We start from the raw sequence: 24,392 nt of genomic DNA, 5'->3' as shown, positions 1-24,392 counted from the left end.
TACTCTTTCTCCTTGGTTATGCAAGGTTTTTGAAGAAGCAATTAGACTAGGTAAATTGTCACAATCTTTTTATTGAGCTTCCATTTCTTTAATATTGAAAAAAGATAAAGACCCTACTGACTGTACATCCTATAGACCAATATCCTTAATGAATGTAGATTCCAAGATCTTTTCCAAGTTACTGGCGACCAGGCTGGAGAAGGTATTACCTCAAATTATCTTGGAGGAGCAAACTGGTTTTATTAAAGTCGCTGTTCTTTTTCAATATTAGGAGATTATTGAATATTGTTTATACTCCTTCACACAGCACCTCAGAATGTGTCATTTCATTAGATGTGGAGAAAGCATTTGATAGAGTTGAATGGCCATATTTATTTACTGTGCTTGAGAAGTTTAATTTTAGTCCAACATTTATATCCTGGATTAAATTGATATATCATACTCCAGTAGCCTCGGTTTTTACTAACAATCAAAGATCTCCCTTTTTTCGTTTATTTTGGGGTACCAGGCAAGACTGTCCTCTTAGTCCATTATTATTTGATATTGCTTTAGAACCTTTGGCAATTGCTATTAGAGAATCACCTAACGTTTTTGGCATTACTCGCGGGATGGATATACATAAGTTATCATTATTCGCAGATGACTTGTTATTATATATTTCTGATCCTGAGAAATCCATTCCTGCAATTATATCATTGTTGGTTCAGTTTAGTAATTTTTCCAGGTATAAATTGAATCTTAATAAGAGTGAATTGTTCCCCTTAAATAGACAGGTTCCAATTTATGGAAATTTACCTTTTAAATTAGTTAATGACTTTTTTATATACTTAGGGATTAAAATTACAAAAAATCATAAGGAGTTATTCAAGGTTAATTTTTTACCCTTAATTGATCAGATAAAATGTTTGTTCACTGAATGGTCACCCATTATCTTTATCTCTGATAGGTCGGATTAATGCTATTAAGATGATTATTTTACCCAAGTTCTTATATATATTTCAAGCGGTATCAGTTTTTATTCTGAAATCCTTTTTTGACAATGTTGATTCAAAAATTTCCACAAAAATCCTACATTAGGTAAAAGATATTTACAGAAGGCAAGGAAGGAAGGTGGATTGGCATTGCCTAATTTTAGATTTTATTATTGGGCAATTAATATTCGATATTTGAGTTGGTTAAGGGATTGGGATTTATCTCCTAGCCCTCATTGGGTAAACCTGGAAATTAAATCTGTACAAGGATTTTCATTGGGTTCTATTTTAGGGACTTCTCTTCCCTTTGCTCTTTCTAAATTGCATAAACGAATTGACAATCCGATAGTCAAACACACTTTATGTATATGGTTTCAATTTTGGAAATTTTTTGGGTTGAATCAATTTGTTTTAACTATTCCTATTGTATCCAATTTCTTTTTTCATCCTTCTATTATGGACCAAGCTTATTCAGCTTGGAAGACTAAAGGAATACTATGATTTTCTGATTTATTTTTGGATAATTGTTTTATGTCTTTTGAACAATTATCTAATAAATATAATTTGCCTAGATCTCATTTTTTTTAGATATTTACAGATTAGGAATTTCTTAAACACTGTACCTCCTACCTTTCTAAATCTTGATTCTTCGGGTATTTTGGAGAAATTGTTAGAACTAAATCCTTTTCAGTAAGGTGTAATATCAAATGTTTACAATATAATTATGAAAATACGTTAAGAGGCCTTTTATAAGATTTAAAATGATTGGGAAAGAAAACTTTACTATCCCTATTGAGAATTGGGATAAAATTCTTCAATTAGTTAATTTGTCCTCTATATGTGCTAAACATTCATTGATACAGTTTAAAGTTGTGCACAGGGCTCATATGTCCAAGGATAAAATGGCTCATTTTCATTCCCATATAAATCCTATATGTGACAGATGTCATTCTGAGATAGCTTCTTTAACTCTTATGTTTTGGTCATGTCCGCTTTTGAAAAAATATTGGAAAGACATTTTCAATATTATTTCCACGGTATTGAACATTGATTTACAACCTCATCCTATTACTGCAATCTTTGGTTTACCAATGATGGAGTCAATCCATTTATCTTCTTCTGCTTGTCGGATGATTGCATTTCTTACATTAATGGCCAGAAGATCTAGTTTGTTGAATTGGAAAGAAATTAATTCCCCTACCATATTACATTGGTTTTCTCAAACTATGTTATGTCTAAATTTGGAGAAAATTAGAAGTGTCGTATATGACCCTTCTATTAAATCTGAAAAGATTTGGAGGCCATTTATTCAATATTTTCACATGATGTAATTTGGCCCTGTTCCAATCCTCCTTGTTTTTCCAGTTTGATTACCGTAGATTCCGGACTACAGAGCGCACCTGATTAAAAGCCGCACGCTCTAATTTTAGAAAGAAAATCAATTTTGTACTTGTACAAGCCGCACCGGATTTTAAGCTGCAGGTGTCCCACGTTGTAATATGAGATATTTACACAGAAAGATATTACACGTGAGGATTTTTTAACTTTTAATTAAATCCGTATGGTAACATAAACAAATACATATTGCAAATGCTTTTTTTCGAACAGTGCCTGTAACACAGCTACTTTTAAATATACCTACGTATCTGTAACACACAAATTACGTTGCGTATACTTTTTTACTGAACAGTGCACAAACAACATTCCAATGTCTCCTAACGACTGGTAAAAAAATATATATACTGCAGCCTACCAGGAAAAGTTATTGATCGCCTTTAACTTAAAAGCTGCATCATATGCTTTTCTTCGAGTGTTTTCCATGTTGATGAGGGTGAGTACAAGACATCAGACTTCAACGGACCTCTCTATCTTTGCTGGTAAGTTCTCCAGTTACGGGATTCATAACAGTCTACTGTTACGAGGCAAAATGTTTTTGGCGGCATGAAAAAAGCATGCATTAGTTGCACCGTAGTATAGGCCGCAGTGTTGCTGCAGTGTTCAAAGCGTGGGAAAAAAGTAGCGGCTTATAGTCCGGAATTTACGATATATATATGTTGAGAGGATCGGAGTTGGGGACACTGATGATTTTGTATTTTTTTCATATAGATACTATAAACAGCCCTTTTTTTCTTCTTTTTTTTCTTTATTAGTTAGTGGTTAGTTCGTTAGATTAGATGTTCTTAGGGTACTAATATTTTTTTTCTTTTTCTCTTTTCTGTTTTTTTTCCAACATGATTTACCTAGTTTTTTTTGTTTCGTTTATATGACATTTGTATCATTCATGATTTGGGAAGACTTAACTATATTGTACGTCTATCCTTTTATGTTCATTTTAATTTTGTAAGTTTGTAATCCCATTATCTATGTACTAATCTTATCATGTTGATATTAATAAAAAGATTGAAAAAGAACAAAATGTATGGTAGAATTACATTTGCCTTCCTTACTACCATCTCAACCTGCAAGGAACCTTGCACTATAGGGAACCTTGGACTAGAATTCCCAAGTCCTGTTGCATCTCCAGTTTCTGAATTTGCTCCCCATTTAGAAAATAGTGTACACATTTATTCCTTCTACCAAAATTTATGACTGTACTCTTCTCTGCACTATATTTTAGCTGCCACTTCTTTGCCCGTTCTTCTAATCTGTCCAAGTCCCTCTGCAGATCCTGCTTTCTCAATACAGGTAGTTCCCGAGTTATGAATGTCCACTTATGAACAACTCATACTTATGAACCGAGGAAGGAGAATGCTTTCCGCCATTTTAAGTCATTGCCGTTGATACTGTGTTGAGTGTGTAACTTTGTATTTGGCTTAAATTTTTCTTAGCAAGATTCACCCTGAGTCCACCCCCACTTTTCCAGTCGGCTGATGGCGCAGTGAGATCAGCGCCAGGCTCGAGACCAGAGGTTCCCAAGTTCCATCCAGTGACAGACCGCTCCCAAGCACACCAGGTTGACGTCGAGCTCACAACTTGACCTCGTAAAAAAAACACTGCCACCTTCAGTTTAAATTCCCACGCGGAATATTGAGGATCAAATACCCAAACCCAGCACAGCCCCACTTGTCCCATTTAACCTGTCTCAGTGCAGTGAACTTTAGGACCTGGGGAAATTAGTGCGGTGGTGCTTAGGACCCAGTGGAACCCAGCAGTGGAGGTCGGGACTCGCCGCCCGCAGTGTTTCTGTTCCGTTGACGGGAAGTGATCGCGATTTAAAATAAAGTGGAAATAATAAAGCATTTGTAAAGAGGTGAAATGCCATTGGTCATTGGAAGAGCATTAGGCTACAGTAAGTCAACGATTGGAACAATTTTAAAGGATAAAGTGAGAATAGTGGAGCATGTGAAAGGCCCTGCCCCGATGAAAGCTACAATTATTTCTAAGCAACACAGTGGTTTAATTATTGGAATACATACGTTTCTTAAGTGTTTTATATGCATAGAAAGATAAAATATATACAATATACTAAAACAAATGTTTGACTAACTGATGCTAAATAATACCAGTTATAATATAATATAATATAATATAATAGTTAAAACAAGCTGCACTCCTCAAGTACTTTAATAAAGATGTCTGTTGGCCTGTAGGTGCTTTTCCAAGTATCTGCTGCAAACCTATGGATACTGTGATGGGTGCCTGGAGTCAACCTACACCCATCATTTACGCTGTTGCAACAATAAATTTGTCATAGTTTTCTGTGGAGATACGATTTGTGTTGGGTTGGCTCAGGTGTGTGGTGTGACTGTTAGCATTGCAAAGAGGTGCTCAGCTCCATCTTAGCAGGCACAGCATACTGGCAGCATCTGCTTCATGTGCTATCAGACCCATAAGCTTCATCTGTGGTTATGTATGATGGAGGTAGCTGTCACCAACGGAAAGAGCTCTTGTGGTTCCAGGAATTTGAGCTTGTAGAATCAGAACATTATGTTCACTTGTGGAGCAATCACTGCTGTTTCCCGACAATGGCCCTCACTCACCATACCAGCCAGGGCTTGGCATTAGAGGCCACACAACTTGCCCAACATCTTCAGGCAGCTTCTCCATTATGAACAATGTGTGATTCTTTGATAAAGAACTTCAGGCAAGGAATAAAGCAGATTGCTATTGCAATAATGGGAAGAGCAAAAGTTCACATTAGATTCCCAGCAGTGCGACACTGTCAATTACACATTGCTGTATGTTATAATGCTTTCTTTTAGTTTTGATTATGTTTAGTGTTCTCATTCCTGAGAACACAATTAAGGCATGCAACTTGGTAGTTGTATATTGTGCACACTTTTGGTGGTCTTAATTGAGAAAAAGATATACTTGCCATAAAGGGAGTGGTGTGGGAATTCATCACATTTTGCAGGGTTGGCAGTGTTGCCATAGGAAGAGGGAATAAATAGACTAGGTCTGCATTTAGATCCCATTGGAACTTTAATTTAAAAAAATCCAGGCATGCCAGTGTTGTTGCAAAATGGACATTCTTCTAGCTGAAGAGTCTGGAACTGTGGGCAGTGGGTTCAGAATATGGAGCTTGCCTGATTTCTTCAAACTGCTGAATCTTTGGAATTCTCTATCCCAAATAACTGTGGGGACTTATTCACTGTGCTCATTTAAAACTGATGGATAGATTTCTGGATGTAAAAGGAATCAAAGGATATGCAGGAATATAGTACTTAGAAAGAAAATCAGACATGATTTTTGATGAATGACAGAATAGGTACAAATGGATAAACTGGGCAATTCTCATTCCCAGTTCCTGTGTTATTGTAGGAATTATTTTTGTATTGTAGGAAATATAGCTTTGATTGGTGCGCAGCATGGTTCCATGAAAGTGAAGTAATAATGGCATAAAAGTCTGTATCAGGAATATTTTAGCTATCATCATTGTATAGAACATTGCATACATCATTAACACTTTCAGCTGCTAAGACAATTATTTCAGATACTGAAAGGCCTGGATAGAGTGAATGCGAAGAGGATATTTTCATTAGACAGTCTAAAATCCCAGGGCACAGCATCAGAACAAAGTGACATTCCTTTGAAACTGAGATGAGGAGAAATTTTTTCTGTCAGCTGGTGATGAATCTCACAATTTCATTGCCACAGAGAGCAGTAGAGGCGAAGTCATTGGGTATATTTAAGGCAGAGATTGATAGATTCTTGATTAAGAGGTTAAGGGTTGCAGGGAGAAGGCAGGAGAAAGGGGTTGAGGAATAAAAAATACCCATGATTAAAAGGCAGACCAAATTCAGATCTTATAAATTTTATTGTTGTAACACAAAAATGCTTTTATAAGAACATCATTAGATCAGTTAATAATAATGTTTCTAATGTTCACACAGTGAATTAAGGCAAACAAACAATTTAGATGGTATTTGCTGGGCAGGATATATCATCCGTAGCACTTCAACCAACATGATAGTGTACTTCCGATTTACTCAGTGATGTATGAATGCCAATGAAGACTGGAGTTTTATAAATGTCTTCTTCTGGGAAAGAGAGAATTGTGTTTTATTGTTAAATCATAAATGACATTAAATGTAACATAATTGGAAATATAGTTTCATGACACACTTGTGAATAAGCAAGATATTTTAAGAGCTATGATATTCTTCAGAGGGGGGCCGTTGCAGCTATTGACAAATATGAAAATATTTTCTTAGACAAGTATGTTGAACTTTCACATTCAAATTTGGATGTGCTTGTGAAATTGAAAGACCATTTTGGTATTTGTGAGTTAAAGACTTAATAAATCATGTAACTTAATTTTGGTGAAGCACAGTAAAACTTCTAAAAACTTCAAATTATATGCTTTATTTATAGGTTATCCTCTTTGGAAACTGTAATCATGACAGCGGAGGAGACTATCAATGTTAAAGAAGCAGAAATAATCAAGCTAATCTTGGATTTTCTTAATTCAAGGAAACTCCATATTAGCATGTTGTCTCTTGAGAAAGAGAGTGGGGTCATAAATGGACTCTATTCAGATGACATGCTTTTTCTCAGGTATGTGGTTTAGTTAAGAACTTTATTTTACATTGTGGATGAAATAACATTCAAAAAAACAAAACCATTTGTACACTTTCTGAATCAAATTTTTTGTACATTTCATTTCACTTTGCTTTGTATCATCATGTCTTATTTCATCAATCCTTTCCTGTGTGCTTCATCCACTGTTGATATTTTTTAGCACCTTTCTTTATTAAATGACTTGTTAAAAATACTTATTTTATGAATATCATTCAGTTCTACTCATATTATTGCCCTGAAACAGATGGCTCCTTTCGTGCAGCTTTTACTTAAGTTTTCTAGCCTGTGCATGTTCAAGGATTGATTATTTAGAGAGCTTTTTTTGTGCTGAGTTGGGAATATCTTTGTTGGGTTTTGTTTTTGTATGTATTATACACTGTATTCACATTACCCAAATTCATTTTATGGGTTGTTCAAAAAATGGTTTGCTTTTATCATCCTGAACTCAATATTTAGAAGTACTGCATCTAAGTTAATTTAATTCATAAAACCTCCTGGAAATACTCAGCAGTGAAGAATAATTTCCTGGAAATGTTCCATATGAATTGATTCACATGTGACCACAAGTCATCACTGATAATTTGCTTAACTGGAGTCTTTCCAATAACATCCCTTATGCCACCTTGTGCTATGAAATTATCAGATTCTGTTCTGCTCCAAGTGCAGAAAACCCTGATAATCCAGTATCTAATTAGTTGAACATCCCTATGGTCCGTGAGTCTATCTTACTAGAACACTAGTTCTTGTGCTCCATGCATACTGAGTTCACTGGAAATTTTGTTATACTACTTTGTAATTATTTGGTTTTAAAGTGAACTAAAAGTGTGTTAGATATTTATAGGGGTAATAGCTAATTGGTCTTGAAAAACTGTTAGTCCAACATAACGTTGTCCATCACAAGCAAAGCTCTCCCCACTATTGAGCACATCTACACAGAGAGCTGTCACAGGAAAGCAGCATCCATCATCAAGGACCCCCATCATCCAGGACAAGCTCTCTTTTTGTTGCTGCCACACCACCATGATCAGGAACAGTTATTACTGCTCAACCATCTGGCTCTTGAACCAGGGGTATAGTTTCAGTTAACTTCACTCTCTCCATCACTGAACTGTTCCCACAACCTAAGGATTCTTCATCTCATGTCTCTACTTATTGCTTATTTCTTTCTTTTTGTATTTCCACAGCTTGCTGTCTTTTATTGATTCTGTTGTGTCTCTTGTATTTACTGTGACTGCCCACAGAAAATGAATCCCAGGGTTATATATGGTGATCTGTGTGTACTTTGATGATAAACTTACATTGAATTTTGAACTTTGAACCAAAGTCTTAGGGCGTTAGATGTTTTGCTGTATCTTCTCATCGTATGTTGGTATCTATCAGTCATTTATTTTTCTCATAAAGGTTCTAAATAATGATAATATATTGTGACTTCGCATACTATTTTCCCCTTTTAAAATTTAGAACTTCAGTACTGATGTTCTAAGATCATTTAAAAGTCAAATTGGCCAATATGATGAAAGTGTGTGTCAGCTGGCTGTTATTTTGCCCATAGAAAGCTAAACATTAACATTAGTTGGTCCTTTTTAATTATCTTTTGCACATTAATGCTGCAAGTTCATATTTAAAAGTTATTGGAAAAAGCTAGTTTTCATGTATTGATTTAATCAAAATAGGCAACAGAGGACACAATCAGGTAAAATTGCACACAAGCACAAATATATTGGGATGAACTTTGCAATAAATCCGGCTAGTATGCAATTATCATACATTTATTTTGGAGTAAAATATGGTGTAGAAAAATTGTTTTGCATTTCTAAAAAAAAGGTTCGATTTAAAGACTCTCAAAAGATTTAGAGACACATCAGAGCCCAATTTCTATTCTGTTGTGGATAATGCAGTATAGCCTGTTAAGCCAAAATTATTCCTTTCTGTCCATTGCTGAAGATATTGATTATGAAATGTTTCTATAGTGGTGGATACAATACTGTTATTTGTGCTGAACTGTTACCTGGTTGACTGAAGCAAACAAAGTAACCAAGTGCAATCCTTTTGCTTGTTAAAGCATAAACAATGTTTAATCATGCTTGAGCACAGAAACCAGTCATTCTTAACACTACAGGCAGTTCTGGGTTACATATGAGTTCCATTCCTGAGACAATCTTTAAGTCAGGTTTGTATGTAAGTCGGAACAAGTACATCTGGTATATTTTAGCGTCAGTCAAACGTTTGTCTTAGTATATATTTTACCTTTCTATGCATGTAAAACACTTAAGAAACGTATGTATTCCAATAATTAAACCACTGCGTTGCTTAGTAATAATTGTAGCTTTCATTGGGGCAGGGCCTTTCACATGCTCCATTATTCTCACTTTATCCTTTATCTTTTAAAATTGTTCCGATCGTTGACCGACTGTAGCCTAATACTTTTCCAATGACTGATGTCGCTTCACCTCTTTCCAAATGCTTTATTATTTCCACTTTATTTTCAATCATTATCGCCTCCCGTCAATGGAACAGAAATACTGTGGGCGGCGGGTCCCAAGCTGCACTGGCTCCTGAGGTCTGCTGGGTCCTAAGGACCACCGCACTGGGACAAGTTAAATGGGACAAGCGGGGGCTGTGCTAGGTTTGGGTATTTGATCCTCCACAATATTCCACGTGGGAATTTAAACTGGAGGTGGCAGTGTTTTTTTTTACGAGGTCGAGTTGCAAGCTCGAAATCAACCCGGCATGAATAGTATGGGAGTCACTGGATCGACATCAACCCGGCACGGGAGTGGTCTGTCAATAGATCGAACTCGCAAACCTCCATTCTCCAGCCCGGCGCTGATCTCACTGCACCACCAGCCGACCGGAACAGGGAGGCAGAGTCAGGGTGAATCTTACTAAGAAAAATTTAAGCCAAATACAAAGTTAAGCACTCAACACAGCGTCAACAGCAATGGTGGACGGCGTTCTCCTTCCTTGGTTCGTAAGTATGAGTTGTCCGTAAGTCGGACGTTTGTAACTCAAGGACTGCCTGTATATGGTTTTAATATGAGTTTGTGGTGAGCTCCAGTTAATATCTACACAGGTCTATGTTGGAACCATCCTGGTCAAGATGATCTGAGACTCCAATAGTACAAATACACTGACCTGTTAGATCAAGTACAATTGTACAGTCTTAAAACAGTTCCCTTTCTACTTTTGCTCCATCAGCTAAAATGCAGGGATAGGAATGGTAACGTATGTGGCAAAAGATTTTAGTTCAGTAAGTATGCACTGGGTTCTTGGTTTAGTTAGATGAGAAAGCATTAGTTTTGTTATGCTATTAGAATATATTTACTTCACTTTTAAAAATTTTATCTTGTAGGCAGCTAGTGCTTGATGGCCATTGGGATGAAGTGCTTCAATTCATTCAGCCTCTGGAGTGCATGGAAAAATTTGATGGAAAAAGGTGAGATTTTCTTTTCCCTACTACTGTTCACCTCCCATACATTTATAATTCCATGCACACCCCATCCCCCACAGACACAGCTCAGACCTTGTTGATCTAGGGTTCCACATTTGCAGTCTCTTGTGTCTGCATCTTCTATTTGTCTACTGTGGTTTAAGTCAACTGCTCTTTTTGGGATGGATCCAGTGATTGCTCTTTTCTCTCTTAAATGAAGAAATGGACTAGGGAAATTGGTTACCAAAGCAACATAGTTAAAGACAACAAGTTACACTTTCTTTGCATTTATATAACTAATCATTTGAAATTTATTAAATCTGCTGGAAGAACTTCAAAAATATTGCAGCTCAGTTACAAACAAGACAGGCAAAACTGGAAAAAGTATTTGAAATTTAGTTTATATTGATTTCAATAAGTCAGCAGGCAAATTTCTTTCTTAAGAGTGAAGGGGAAATTGTTTAAACTTTAAAAAAAAACAGCTTTTTACTACCTTTTTCAGATGTATTTTCTACAGTTCTAAATAATACTGCTTAAAGTGTCTATTAAGACTATGGAGCTGGTAATGGACCTGAGGAGGGCTAAGGCACTGGTGACCCCTGTTTTCATCCAAGGGGTTAGTGTGGACATGGCGGAGGGTTACAAATACCTGGGGATACGGATTGACAATAAACTGGACTAGTCAAAGAACACAGACTGTCTACAAGAAGGGTCAGAGCTGTCTCTATTTCCTGAGGAGACTGAGGTCCTTTAACATCTGCCGGACGATGCTGAGGATGTTCTACAAGTTTGTGGTGGCCAGTGCTATCATGTTTGCTGATGTGTGCTGGGGCAGCAGGCTGAGGGTAGCAGACACCAACAGAATCAACAAACTCTTTCGTAAGGCCAGTGATGTTGTAGGGGTGGAACTGGACTCTCTGACTTTGGTGCTTGAAAAGAGGATGCTGTCCAAGTTGCATGCCATCTTGGACAATGTCTCCCATCCACTCCATAATGTACTGGTTAGGCACAGGAGTACATTCCGCCAGAGTCTCACTCCACTGAGATGCAACACTGAGCGTCATAGGAAGTCATTCCTGCCTGTGGCCATCAAACTTTACAACTCCTCCCTTGGAGTGTCAGACACCCTGAGCTAATAGGCTGGTCCTGGACTAATTTCCACTTGGCATAATTTACTTATTATTTAATTATTTATTGTTTTATATTGCTATATTTCTACACTATTTTTGGTTGGTGCAACTGTAACGAAACCCAATTTCCCTCGGGATCAGTAAAGTATGTCTGTCTGTTAAGAACCAGTGCTGTCTTTTCTCACACTTGCATCATTCTGAACTGAAAATCTGGGAGTGAGTATAACTTCATATGAGTAAACACTGATAGGCCAGAAACTGAGGGTAATTGGCTCCCATTCATAGCTTGGGTTGGGAAAGGTTGATCTAGTGCTCTGCCTTATCAGCTCTGGAAGTACGTTTGCAAGAAATAGTTTGTGAACCCTTAGCAATTATCTGATTTTCTGCATTAATTACTCATAAAAGGTGGTCTGTTCTTCATCTAAATCACAATAATAGGCAAACACGATTTGCCTAATAATAACACACAAGAAATTGTACTTTTCATGTCTTCATTGAACACGTTATTTAATCATTCATCGTTCAGGCTGGAAAAAAAGTATGTGAACCCTTGTATTTAATAGCTGGCAGAACTTACTTCAGCTGCAATAACCTCCACCAAATATTTACTGTAGCTGCTGATCAGACTTGCACAAAAGCAAGGAGGAATTTCAGACCATTCCTCTGTGCAAAACTGTTTCAGTTCATCAGTATTTCTGGGCTACCTTGCATGAACAGCCCTCTTCAGGTCATGCCACAGCATTTCAATTTGGTTAAGGTCTGGACATTCCAAAGCTTGAATTATCTTCTTCTTAAATCATTCAGTTTTTAAATCATTCTGTTGTTGATTTACTCTTATGTTTTAGGTCATTGTCTTGTAGCATTGTCCAACTACTATTAAGCTTCAGGTGATGGACCCTGACATTCTCCTGTAAAATGTCTTGTTACAATTTTGAATTCAGTGTTCTTTTAATAATTGCAAGCTTGGTCCTGAGGGAGCAAAGCAGCACCAAACCATGATGCTCCTCCAACCATACTTCACAGTTGAAATGAGGTTTTGGTGTTGGTGTGCAGTACCCTTTTCCTCCAAGCTTAGCAGTGTGCATTTTTGCCAAAAAGTTTAATTTTCATCTCATCTGTCCTCAGAACATTGTTCCAGAAGCATTGTGGAACACTCAGGTGGTCTTTTGCAAAGTTGATACGTGCAGCAATGTTTTTGTTTGGAAAGCAGTGGTTTCCTCTCTGGTGTCTTTCCATGCTTTTTGGAGTCATGAACAGGGACACTAGCAAGTTCTAGAGATTTCTGCAGTTCTTTTGCTGTTATCCTTGGGTTCTTTTTCACCTCCTTCATCAATGCACGTTGTGCTCTTGGTGTGATCTCTGTGGGATGCCCACTCCTAGGGAGAGTAGCAACAGTGCTAAACTTCCTCCATTTGTAAACAATTTCTCTTACAGTAGACTGATGAAGACTCCGGTCTTTAGAAATGCTTTTGTAGGTTTTTCCAGCTTGATGCATCTTTACAATTCTTCTAAAGCCCTCTGAAGGTTGTTTTGATCAAGGCATGGTGCACATAAACATCTTTCTTGAGAAGAGCAAGTTATTTCAGTAACCTGACATTGTGTGTCTTTTTTATAGGGCAGGGCACCTCCACAACCCACACCTCCAGTTTCTTTTCATTGATTAGAACACCTGACTCCAAAGAGCTTTTGTAGAAGACATACCTCAGAGGTTCACATACTTCTTTTTAACCTAGACTGTGATTGTTCAAATGGTGTACTGCGAAGTACAATTGTTTGTATTATTTAGACAGATTGTGTTTGTCTATTATTGTAACTTAGATGAAGATCAGACCACATTTTATGAGTAATTAATGCAGAAAACCAGGTAACTGCAAAGGGTTCACTAACTTTTTCTTGCAACTGTTGGTCCCAGTAGTTTTGTGATCACCTTGCATCAGCAAAGTGGTCTGATTCCTTCAGTATCTCCTGTCAGGTCAATGTATCTCCTGATACATTTAGTCCTGACGAAGGGTCTCGGCCCGAAACGTCGACAGTGCTTCTCCTTATAGATGCTGCCTGGCCTACTGTGTTCCACCAGCATTTTGTGTGTGTTGTAGGTCAATGTATCTACCATTTTTCCATTTTTTAATTGCTAACCCCTGTCCTGGCCCTCCATGGGAATCCAACAACAGGTTCCTTTGTCATATTGCCACCACTGTGTCTCCTCTCTGGTTTCTGTTCACTGCCATTTGTAGAACAGTTTCAATGATTACTCTTCAGAGCTTCAACAAAATGTTTTTCTGGGCTTCTTCTCTTTAAAAAATTTTCATCAGTGATCATTTAAAAATAGTGCTGCTTTTGATATAATTAGTACATGCTGCTGCCAAATGTTTAAACTGCTGTGTTAATTTTGAAGAGAAAAGTATTTAATAATAGACTGAATTGTTGCAATGTATATGGTTACAATTTTACATTTTATCAGTAAAACCTCAATTGCAACTGCAGTTTCCATCTTGGAAATAGATTGCCTGGTTAATTCCTTTGATGCTGTGAGGGTGTCAGACTAACAGTCAAATTGAGAAGCCTATGTACAAGTTGAACTATGTGCTGTGAATTTCATAACTTCAAATATTTCTTATTAGAAAAATCATAGCTCAAGTGTAAAAGTAAAATAAATATTAAAATACTGGAGATGCTCAATGTGTCATGCAACATCTTTGGAAAGAGGAAGAATTGAGGTTTTGGATTAGAGACCACTCATCAGGTGTATTCACAGCTTTTCCTGTTTTAATTTTAGATTTCTAGAATCTGTATTTTTTTCTTTTCTATTTAAGAGAACTGCAAGAATGGTTGATCTATTAATTTCCAGTATTGTCTTATTTATGAACAGATTTCAAGGAGATTCTTCTGTTTGTTATGAGAATACCCTGGTACTTGTGTTTAACCTGTTAAATAGTATAAAATCGGTTAATGATTTTAATCTGCTTTTCCAGGTTCCGGTACATTATATTAAAACAAAAATTTTTGGAGGCCTTGTGTGTCAACAATGCAGTGTCAGCAGATGATGAGCCTCAACATGTGAGTACTTAAACAATTGAATTTGCTGTTCTAATGCATTGTTCTATAAAGTAAGTTTAAGTGCTTGACAGTTAAATCCATATTACGTATGTAACCCTCAGGTTTGGCCAGCATGCGTTTGTCTAGGGGAAGACAGCCTCTGGCTCAGCCAAACTGAGAAATCATTGTTTGTGTGGATGCTGTGTGATGTGTTGTCTAGTTACAATTCCGAACTGCAAAATATCAGACAGTACACTGTGTGCAATTAAACAATTGAACTTTATAAATCTTAATCTGACTATACAGTTAGTAAAGAAAAAGGGCCCATTTTAATGAAACAGTCTAATGTGCAGTTTGGAGAGCTTATGGATTCATCCATTTGATCCCCATTGATCTCCGAGCGTCATTGATCGTCAGACCCTCGCTCCAAGTCCACTCCATCTGCTAGTCTACCAACTCCTTCCATTCGTCTCTTCTCTCTTCATCTCTTGCGGACAAAACACCGCAAAATCCCTACTCCCCACCCCACAAGAAAGAACAACGTGCCTCTCATTGGATAGCATTGGATAGCAAAGCCTCCATTATCTCAAGTCATTATCTAAATATTGCTGCTACAGAGAAACCATTACCTTAGCAGTGAAACCTTACAGCACATTGCACACAAAGTACTTGTACTATCTGGTCTTTATAAAGATGTTTTTACAGATTATTTAGTTTCTAATGTACCATTGGAGCCTTTCAAAGCTCTGTTTTGGTTTCATGACTTTGTTTTTATTATGACAAAGGAACATATTCTCAAATAACATGGACCCTGCAAGAAATTTCTAAAGAGTCAGAGTACATGTATACATCATTGCCCATCAGTGAACTATCATGACATCTGATTTTCAAATTTAACTATTAATATGTTTTTTTTATCTGATGTAAAACCAATAAAAACTGTGGGTTAAATTTCTTATCTGACAAAAGCCTTGGAAAAAGTCTGAGTAAATGCTTTCTCAATTCCTGTACAACATGCTAAGGATTATACTGGTTTGTGACTTATTCTGAAATCTCCTTTACCTCATAAAATTTGATTTGCAACTTCTAATTTATATGGTAACAAATTGAGTAAACATTGCTGCTTGATTCATTCATTTTTCTCAAGCCTTTAATCTTTTATGGAGGTAATTTCCAGGTGGACATTATATATAGCGTGTTTTTCCCATTGTGGTTTGTACTTCTATTGAGAAGAATATTGCTTCTAATGGTAAATTTCAGGTTAAATTTTATAAACTATGATAGATTTGTATTAAAATACTATATCTGGAACATTCTTTGTTACAGCTGGAATATACAATGCAAGAGGCTGTGAAGTGTCTCCATGCATTAGAGGAATATTGTCCCTCCAAGGAAGACTACAGCAAACTCTGCTTATTGCTTACCCTTCCTCGGTTAACAAACCATGCAGAATTTAAGGATTGGAACCCCAGCACCGCTCGTGTCCAGTGCTTTGACGAAGCCTGTGTTATGGTGGCAGAGTTCATCCCTGCTGACAGAAAGCTGAGTGAAGCTGGTTTCAAAGCCAGTAATAACAGACTATTTCAACTGATCATTAAAGGTTTACTATATGAGTCATGTGTAGAATTTTGTCAGAGTAGAGCCACTGGTGAAGAGATCAGCGAGAGTGAAGTACTGCTTGGAATTGATTTACTCTGTGGAAATGGATGTGATGATCTTGATTTGAGTCTTCTCTCATGGCTTCAAAATTTGTCACCCAATACTTTCTCATGTGCCTTTGAACAGAAGGTTTTGAATATCCACACAGATAAACTTGTGAAACCCACAAGGTCATCGTACACAGATATTTTAACACCTCTAATTAATAAATTGTCTCCTTATCCATCATCTCCAATGAGGAGACCACAGTCTGCTGATGCATACATGTCACGTTCCTTGAACCCTGCATTGGATGGGCTCTCTTATGGACTGACTAGTCAGGAGAAACGTAATGCTGATTTAGTTAACAGAAGTTCTCCAATGTCTCATTCATTTGCTAATTTTCATTATCCTGGCACACAAAACCTTTCCAGAAGTCTCTTGCTGGAAAACACAGATTGTCACAGCATATATGAGGAATCACCAGAAAGGTTAGTTTAATTCTGAATTAATTCAAATAATTATTTATTTGGTAAAAGGTGTTATGTATCGTGATGTGTTTACAATTATGCTGTTAAAGTTCAGAGAAGACCACAGAAATGGGATGTTTTTATGCTCTGTATTATATACAACTAGAAATTTCTTACGTGAGTAGTTAAAATAATATTCCTAGCCAAGCATTTAAGAAATGAAGAGTAAATAATTACTCCAGGTGAAAATTTTTCATTTGATTTATTGGATAGTGACATTTAATCTAGGATGCTTTTAGTAAGGATCACAAAATTAATGTGATTGAAGGTGGTGCTTTAATCCTTTGGCATCTTTATTCTCACTTCCTCTCCATTTCCTCTCTCCTCCTTGATCTTCCTGTTTTTGATAATTCCCATAATTCAAGTGCCTAAATTTAATTTTGGTTCTGCACATCAATGCACTGCTACTGCTTGTTAAATAGGGGCAATCAATATGTTCACTAAGAGGTGATTGATTTGAGGCAAAATTAAACCATAGATTTCCTTATTGGTCTGTATGTTTTATAGAGAGAGTCATACCATTCAGTTAGATTGTTTGTCATCCTTGAATTCATTCATGTTTCTGTCCTTCCCTGTATACCTTGATTTTCTTTGAGTCCAAATATCTATTGATCTCCATTTTAAACATATTTATTTTCTGTCCATCCAGAAATTTTAAGACAATATAATTACAGCGATTCACAACTCATTAAATGAAAAAACAATCTGCATTTGCTTCTCATCATAGTATAACTACAATTGTAGTATGGCCCTTTGACTGCAATACCTTTACAATATTTAGTTTGTCTTAGTAATTGCTTGCTTTAATTGCATCTAAGCTTAGTATTTTGTGTTACTAAGGGAAAATAAGTTTTTTTCTGAAAAGTCATATCTAGATTTGAAGTTTTAACTAAATAAATTATAATATAGTTTGTGAACAACTAGGAAAGCAAGGTCAATATTGAGTCTATCATTATAAAACACTTTTGACTCCTTATTTCCACTTGGCTACTTTTTAATCTAATAGTATTGACATCTTCAGTGAGCCAAAGGTGTATCAGATTTCCTATTGATCTTTGATTTCTAATGGAAAGTATTCTGGTAAAGTATCTTGAATTTTTCTATTTAACTTTTTTCAGATTTTTAAAAATTCCAGCTACCTTTCCCTCATGTCTTTTATAAATGGATTAATTTAACTTCTTCCTCATTGTAAGATTATCATCTTATGATTACTCTTCCCCAGAGGATACTTTACTGTCATATAATGAATTAATAAGTTTACAGAAAGCAAGACCTAAAATAGCATATTTCCTGTTTAATTATACAAGTTACTGCTCTGGATTGTCATCTTTAGAGTTTGTCTACCAAACAATGGGCAAAATATAAAGATTACAGTGATGGCATTTTGATTTATGTTGGTAGGAGATAAACTAAGTTGCCTAAAAACATCTTTATATATACCACTTTAAAGCCATGTTTTGAAAAGTATTAACATTTAAAAATATGTCTTTTAAAACTACTATTTTCCAAATTTGGACGTTGTAAACTTAATCTTGTTCAATTATTATATTGCCCTGTCACATTTTAAATAAAGTCCATCATATAGCTACAATATATTGTCTTGACGTTAGTCTCTCTTCGAAGTTATTTCTATTCTCTGCTTTGTAAATATAATGCTTCCTGCCTTTAGGTCTAGTAATTGGATTTCCCAGGGCAATGGTTCCAGTCTCATTTATTTGGAGATTATAACATTTTTATGTTTTCATATTTCCTTCCAACATAGGAGGCTATTCAGCTGGCTGAATCTAAGCCAGCTGTCAGAGCAACCTCATTCCCTCCTCTTATTTCTCTGTAACCTGTTTTCTCACAGATGCCCATTCCACTCACATTCTTCTTCCTTCCACTTACACTAGATGCAATTTATCACAGCTAATTAACATAACAATCATTATGATTTTGATATGCAGGTGACAATAAGAGTATCCGGGGAAACCCAGACAGTTACAAGAAAATTCTACAAATTCCAGATACTCTTATTGTCACCTTCTAAACCTGCAGCACTTATGTGCTAGCAATGCATTGCTCTATGACATTTTCAGCTATTCCAACTGAAATTCTTGTACTGTTTCCGCAAGTCTATAACCAAAGTCTTATGAAAATCTGGTAATTAAATGTGATGTTCTACATGGTAGTTTTGACCCCAGCTCATATCTAATCCCAAGTTTAGTTATGTTAATTCTCCATGTGGATGATGACAATGGTATTCTCCCTCTCCTAGACTAAGTTTGAAGGCACAAATAAATTTTCTTGACCTAGCCATGAAATAGAGGATTCCGTTATTTCTTTCTATGGCAATAGAGTATCTGCTTTCTTGACTATCATATCTGATTCTGTAACTATGCTCCTTTCAACAGCTTCCTTTATCACAGTACTGTCATCATATTGCCCATCACCCTAGCAGTCTTTGTAGAAACAGTCTTTGCCCATATGTTAAAGAGAGCCTCATTGAACATAACCAGCAGAGCTTAGCTGCAGTTTAAGCCCTCAACACTGTTTGATTAGCAGAATTTGAAGAACTCTGAATCACGTCAGAAAAGTAAAGAAGTAGTTTTAATTGATAGATAAGGATAATTCAGTGTAAAAGAAAGATGCTCACAAGGTTAACATAGGTGTTGACATTTCATGCCAAGTAACGCTTAGGTGAATTACAACTCACGTGAGTCTTTTACTGTGAGTTTACTCAGCAGTAATTATGGTATACCATCCCATTTAAAATACCTTGTATTTTATTCAGAGAGCATTACTTTCAAATTAATATGCAGTCAAACCTTGGGTACTTACAAAGTATTATAATCAATTCACTGATTTTTGATAATTGCACTGAGTTTAGCTACAAAATAGCATGGCCGTTTATGTGATTCTGCATGCATCTATGCATGCTTCACTGTCACATCACCTTGAAGATTAGGGGAACTTTTTAAAATTACCTTCTCAAACACATGATATGAAAAATTTGTGCAATATGCAGAATATGTATCAAAAGAGAATAATTCTGTTTTCTAGTTGTCTTCTCTTGAGGTAACTATTTTGCTTAATAAGCTACTTTTTCATTTTCTTGCTAACTTTGCACCATTTGTTATCAGGACAGATTCCCCAGTGCCAAGGGTTCAACATTCAAGTGGTAGTGGTGAAACTTCAATTCAGGATGAAGCATCCCTATGCAATTCGATAGGTGCTACACCAAATTCAGCAACCCCAAAAGTGGAGAAGAATGAGGTAAGTATCAAATTTTGAGTATTGTTTTCAGTCTTACAAAACTAGCATATTTTCATAGAAAAATGGTTTTAAATCCCATGAAGCCAATTTGGAATGGATCAGACGATGAAAAGTTTGCATAGAACCAGAGTAAACAGACCCGATTAAAGGTTTTGGCCCGAAATGCCGGCTGTTTGTTCATTGCCGTAGATGCTGCCTGACCTGCTGAGTTTCTCCAGCATTTCATGTGTGTTGCCTTGGATTTTCAGCATCTGCAGATTTTGTCATGTTTGAAATTATAGACCAATCACTTTCACAAAGCCCCACTTCAACCCCAAAGCAGTGTTCCTTAAGCTGCTGCCATGAGAGTTCACATTATTTATATCTGGAATGTTGGTGGGTAATAGTGCAGTGAGTCAAACAGCTTAAATGGATTTATGAAGTTTTGCTTCTTTTTCTCTATTACCATGTTTATACAGGTGACTAAAACAACTGACATTTTGCAACGTTTCCCTTTTTGATTATCAAATATACAATTTTAAGGATCATCTTCAATATTTTGACAAAAAAAAAGTCATGCTTGAATCAGAAGTGCAAGCCACATTGTGAATAGATGGCCTTCCCATTTTTGTTTCTGATCTTAATCAATGTGGAGTTTGTTGATATTGTTTTCTAAGGAATGATGCCTAACACTCTTAAGTGCTTCTAAGCATTCTTGATAAACTACCTCTATCAAGAGCCTAAGTCAGGAAGCTAAGCCGGAATTAGTCATAAATCTGTTTGCCATAATATTAGCATCTTGTTTCTGAGAATGACATTATCAACACCTTTCATAGTGTTCATGTGGTCAATAAAAGACATGTCTTTTAATTCAATTTAGAAGGTAAAATAGTTCAAAATGTCTATAACCGACATATACCTTAAAAATTAATGTTTTAAAATCTGAAGTATTGGCATATATATTAAAAATATCTTCTAACGATATTTTATTTCTTATATTTCAAGAGTCTCAGAAGACAGGATTGTTGCATGTGTTTTGAACTATATATTAGGGTCTGAAATTTAGAACTTGCAAATCTTATTGCTTCTGTTGATTATCATCTGTAATCTAGCAGATAATGCTTTACATTCAAAATAGTTCATAAATATAAGTTTTTTTGTCTGTAGCTGTTCTTAGGTACCCATTGGCTTGAAGTTTAATGATCCAGTACTACTTAAGGATTACGTTTTCTGATCTTCAGTTACCACTGAATTCTTAAGTAGAATGGAATTAGCAATGGTATTGAATGTGGATTAGAAAGTCTGATTTGTGTCATTTATACCCTGTGTGCATATGCCTATAACAATAAACTTGAAAGCTGCTAGATAAATTATTTGGCAGAATCATTGCACGGCTCAAAATTTTCTCGTGATTATACTGATTTGGTTGAAATAGAAAACTAAGTTTCAGGTAAAGCCAGGATTATAATAAATCCAAATATTTTCAGATATAATTTTGTTTAATCTTAGCAGAGGGAATCTACTGATCAATTTCAGGAGTACTGTCGACAGCGAATGCGCTACCAACAACATTTGGAGCAAAAGGAGCAACAAAGGCAACTATACCAGCAGATGTTAATGGAAGGTGGAGTCAATGAAGAAGATGGAGCAGGCCAGCAACAGAACCTTACAGAGCAGTTCCTCAGCAAGTAAGTTACAACTCTGGTACAAAGTCATTTTTCTTACCCTCTTAAGAATAGTCAGTTTAAGCACATACTGGTATTTTGGTCTATTTGTTCCTGAGAATATCTTGTGAAAACGTTTTTAAAGAAGAGCTACAAATGAGATTTAATAAATCTATATAATAGAGTTTTGCTTAGATTGCTGTGTTATTTGGTGATGTTAATGGCGTGATTTGTTTTTTTTATTCAGATCAATGCAAAAATTGGAAGAATTGAATCTAGGAATGGACAGCGTTAGCACAGAGGCACAGTCTCCTAATCAACAATGTAAAGGAAACCAGCCAAGTGCACAAAATGACTCTTCAGCTGCCAATTCGGTAACACCTCTTGAAGTTCGTCAGCAAGGTTCAGGACTACCTAACAGCACAAATACTCCAATTAAATCCAACACAGGAAATGCATTTTCTCATAACGAGACAGCTTCATTCTTTTCTAAGTAAGATGTTTATGTTGTTGCTGTGGAATAAATGTTGATTTTTAAACTGGCAAATGCTGAGAATGTAAAATGAGAGGATTTGCACCATCATATATTGGATGTTAATATGTTCTTTCCCTATCATCTTGCCATAATTAGAAGAATAGTCACGTTATTGATCTTGAAAGTGTTGGATTCAAAGTAACTAACTTAACTGCTGTTCCAGCTGATTCACTCTTGTACATCACAACTGCCCCTTGATGAAGGTTGCTTTTCCAAAAGTGGGCGTATTAGGATTTTGCATAACACAGACATCATTTATTTACTTCTTTCACCCCCCTCCCAATATAAATTTAGTACAAATGAATTTTATTCTACATCTCTAATTTTGGGTCATGACCTGTTAATCTGTAAGGACAAATGTCCATAATGTGGGGTCACCTGAATGTGATCATATATACAAAAGAATTACAGAAGGATGGAGTGAAGGAGGAGGAATGCTCAGGAAAGTGTTCTCAGTGCCAGATAATGTTCCCCATTCAATCTCTTGCCGATTACAAAATCAAACTTGAAATTGACATTGCTCCCTGATTCTTTTCTAGTTGTGTTACTCATGCTAAACCACACTGAACTAGTACAGGATGATACAAAATGATTTCACTAAACCCAAACCAGAATCTTCTACCAAAACTTAGGTATGATATAAACCTAGTATATATAGATATGCCCCATCAGGCTAATGCTATTATGTAGCCAGGCTCTAATGTAATTAACAAAAACATTTTGTTTGTTTTTTTTAATATAGGGCAGATTCTTCTGCTTCAACAGATCTTGCAGTAAGTCCACCGATGGCAGAAAACGTTTCTGTCAGTGGAACAAAGAATGAAGAGGTGCAGTTCATTTGTGTAGTTTTATTAATGGTAGAATTTGTTGGTTCCTGCTTTGTATTGTAGGCTAACAAGATTCTCTCATTAGCAAATTGTTCATGGAAGCAAGTTCACATTCATAATCCAAACTCTTCCCTAAAATTTTTGTTTACTAATAGATCTTTGTAGCTTTAAAATATATGGTAATCCTTCTGTTTCTCACTTTCTCTGAGAACCACTGTTTCTTATTGGGTTCTTTTGTTTCCAAGATATCAAGATTTCTTCCCCGAGACTTTTTTGAACTATAAATTCCCTTATTTAGCCTTAAGCATATTTCCTCTAAATTCATTATTTCTTTTTCTTTTTAAGCTGACTGTTCTTTCATGCAAGGATATTGTTATTAATGCCGATGAATTATTGTTATGAGTCTTTCCATGTGGTTTACTTTCTTTAGGTTAAAGGTTACTTGGGATATATTTAACTGATGAAAATTTCAGATAAAATTTTAAAAGCCTCTGTGGTTGTCTTTAGTAAAGTGGACTATATAAAAGTATTAGAGGGGAAATAAAGAAAAAAGTATTTAATGATGGGGGGGGGGCGGTTTGGAAGCAGTTGCTTGAAAAGTTGGTGAAAATCTTTCTGTGTTTATAAACTACCTGGTTAAATACTTCAGGGGCCATAACCAACAAGGCTGTAGATCATTCCACACAGCCGACAGTCTACTTTAGATATTTACTGACACCTGTTTTACTGTTTCCTCCCATATCAGAATGACTTTATCCCTAAAAGCTAAATTTACCTCTTTCCTCATTTTTTCCTACGTTTCTCTTCCTTTTTGTCCATTTTCTGTACCATTTTATTTAATGTTTCTTTTCCTTTCATCTCTATAGGCCAATTTACATTTTATCCTTTTAGGCTTTAGAATTCTGTAAGCATCCATTCTGTCCTGAAGCTCAGGTTTTTTAAAATTAAAGTCCATTCAATGTGGCTTCTCCAATTATCTCAGCTAATAGTTTTTTTTTAAGAATCAGGCTGTCTGAGGAAGCCAGAGCTACTCATGTGACCTTGCAAACCTTCTTGAAGCAATCTAGCAAGGAAAAAGTGGAGCACTTGCCATTGTTGTATGCCAATAAATTGTTGTTTTGCTCATTAAAGAGTCATAGCTCTGTTAATATTTCTTTACTCTATATACCTTTGTTCAATTTGTATTATCTAAGTTTAGAACTGAAATCTAATCCAAGATGCAATTAAATTCTTAATGACCACTGTGAATTTTTTTACATGCATAAATCTTATATCAATTAATTTGGTACAAATCTGTTTTTGATATTATGCATAAAAGTGCTTTGCATGAATTGTATTTATTTTGGAAGCCTCAATGTGCATTTGTGTTTTCTATT

General features: G+C 35.9%; 1 protein-coding gene across 4 annotated transcripts in view; it reads left to right on the top strand.

Annotated features, from left to right (window-relative positions):
• Positions 1-24,392, top strand: part of LOC132402097 (WD repeat-containing protein 47-like) — a 59,520-nt gene that overhangs the window by 22,233 nt on the left and 12,895 nt on the right. For 3 of the 4 annotated variants that reach the window (XM_059984675.1, XM_059984674.1, XM_059984672.1), the window contains exons 2-9: positions 6,786-6,968; positions 10,345-10,428; positions 14,525-14,609; positions 15,915-16,717; positions 19,879-20,011; positions 21,500-21,678; positions 21,902-22,147; positions 22,932-23,016. In XM_059984675.1, coding sequence (XP_059840658.1) covers positions 6,811-6,968; positions 10,345-10,428; positions 14,525-14,609; positions 15,915-16,717; positions 19,879-20,011; positions 21,500-21,678; positions 21,902-22,147; positions 22,932-23,016 — 1,773 coding nt within the window. In that variant the 5' untranslated portion in view covers positions 6,786-6,810. The remainder of the gene's footprint in view (positions 1-6,785; positions 6,969-10,344; positions 10,429-14,524; positions 14,610-15,914; positions 16,718-19,878; positions 20,012-21,499; positions 21,679-21,901; positions 22,148-22,931; positions 23,017-24,392) is intronic. The other variant, XM_059984673.1, reaches the window with a different exon arrangement.

Source organism: Hypanus sabinus, chromosome 11, assembly GCF_030144855.1.
Source record: "Hypanus sabinus isolate sHypSab1 chromosome 11, sHypSab1.hap1, whole genome shotgun sequence".
In the NCBI taxonomy this organism is placed as follows: domain Eukaryota; kingdom Metazoa; phylum Chordata; class Chondrichthyes; order Myliobatiformes; family Dasyatidae; genus Hypanus; species Hypanus sabinus.
The sequence above is the reverse complement of the archived record's forward strand: the minus strand, read 5'-3'. Positions and strand labels throughout refer to the sequence as shown.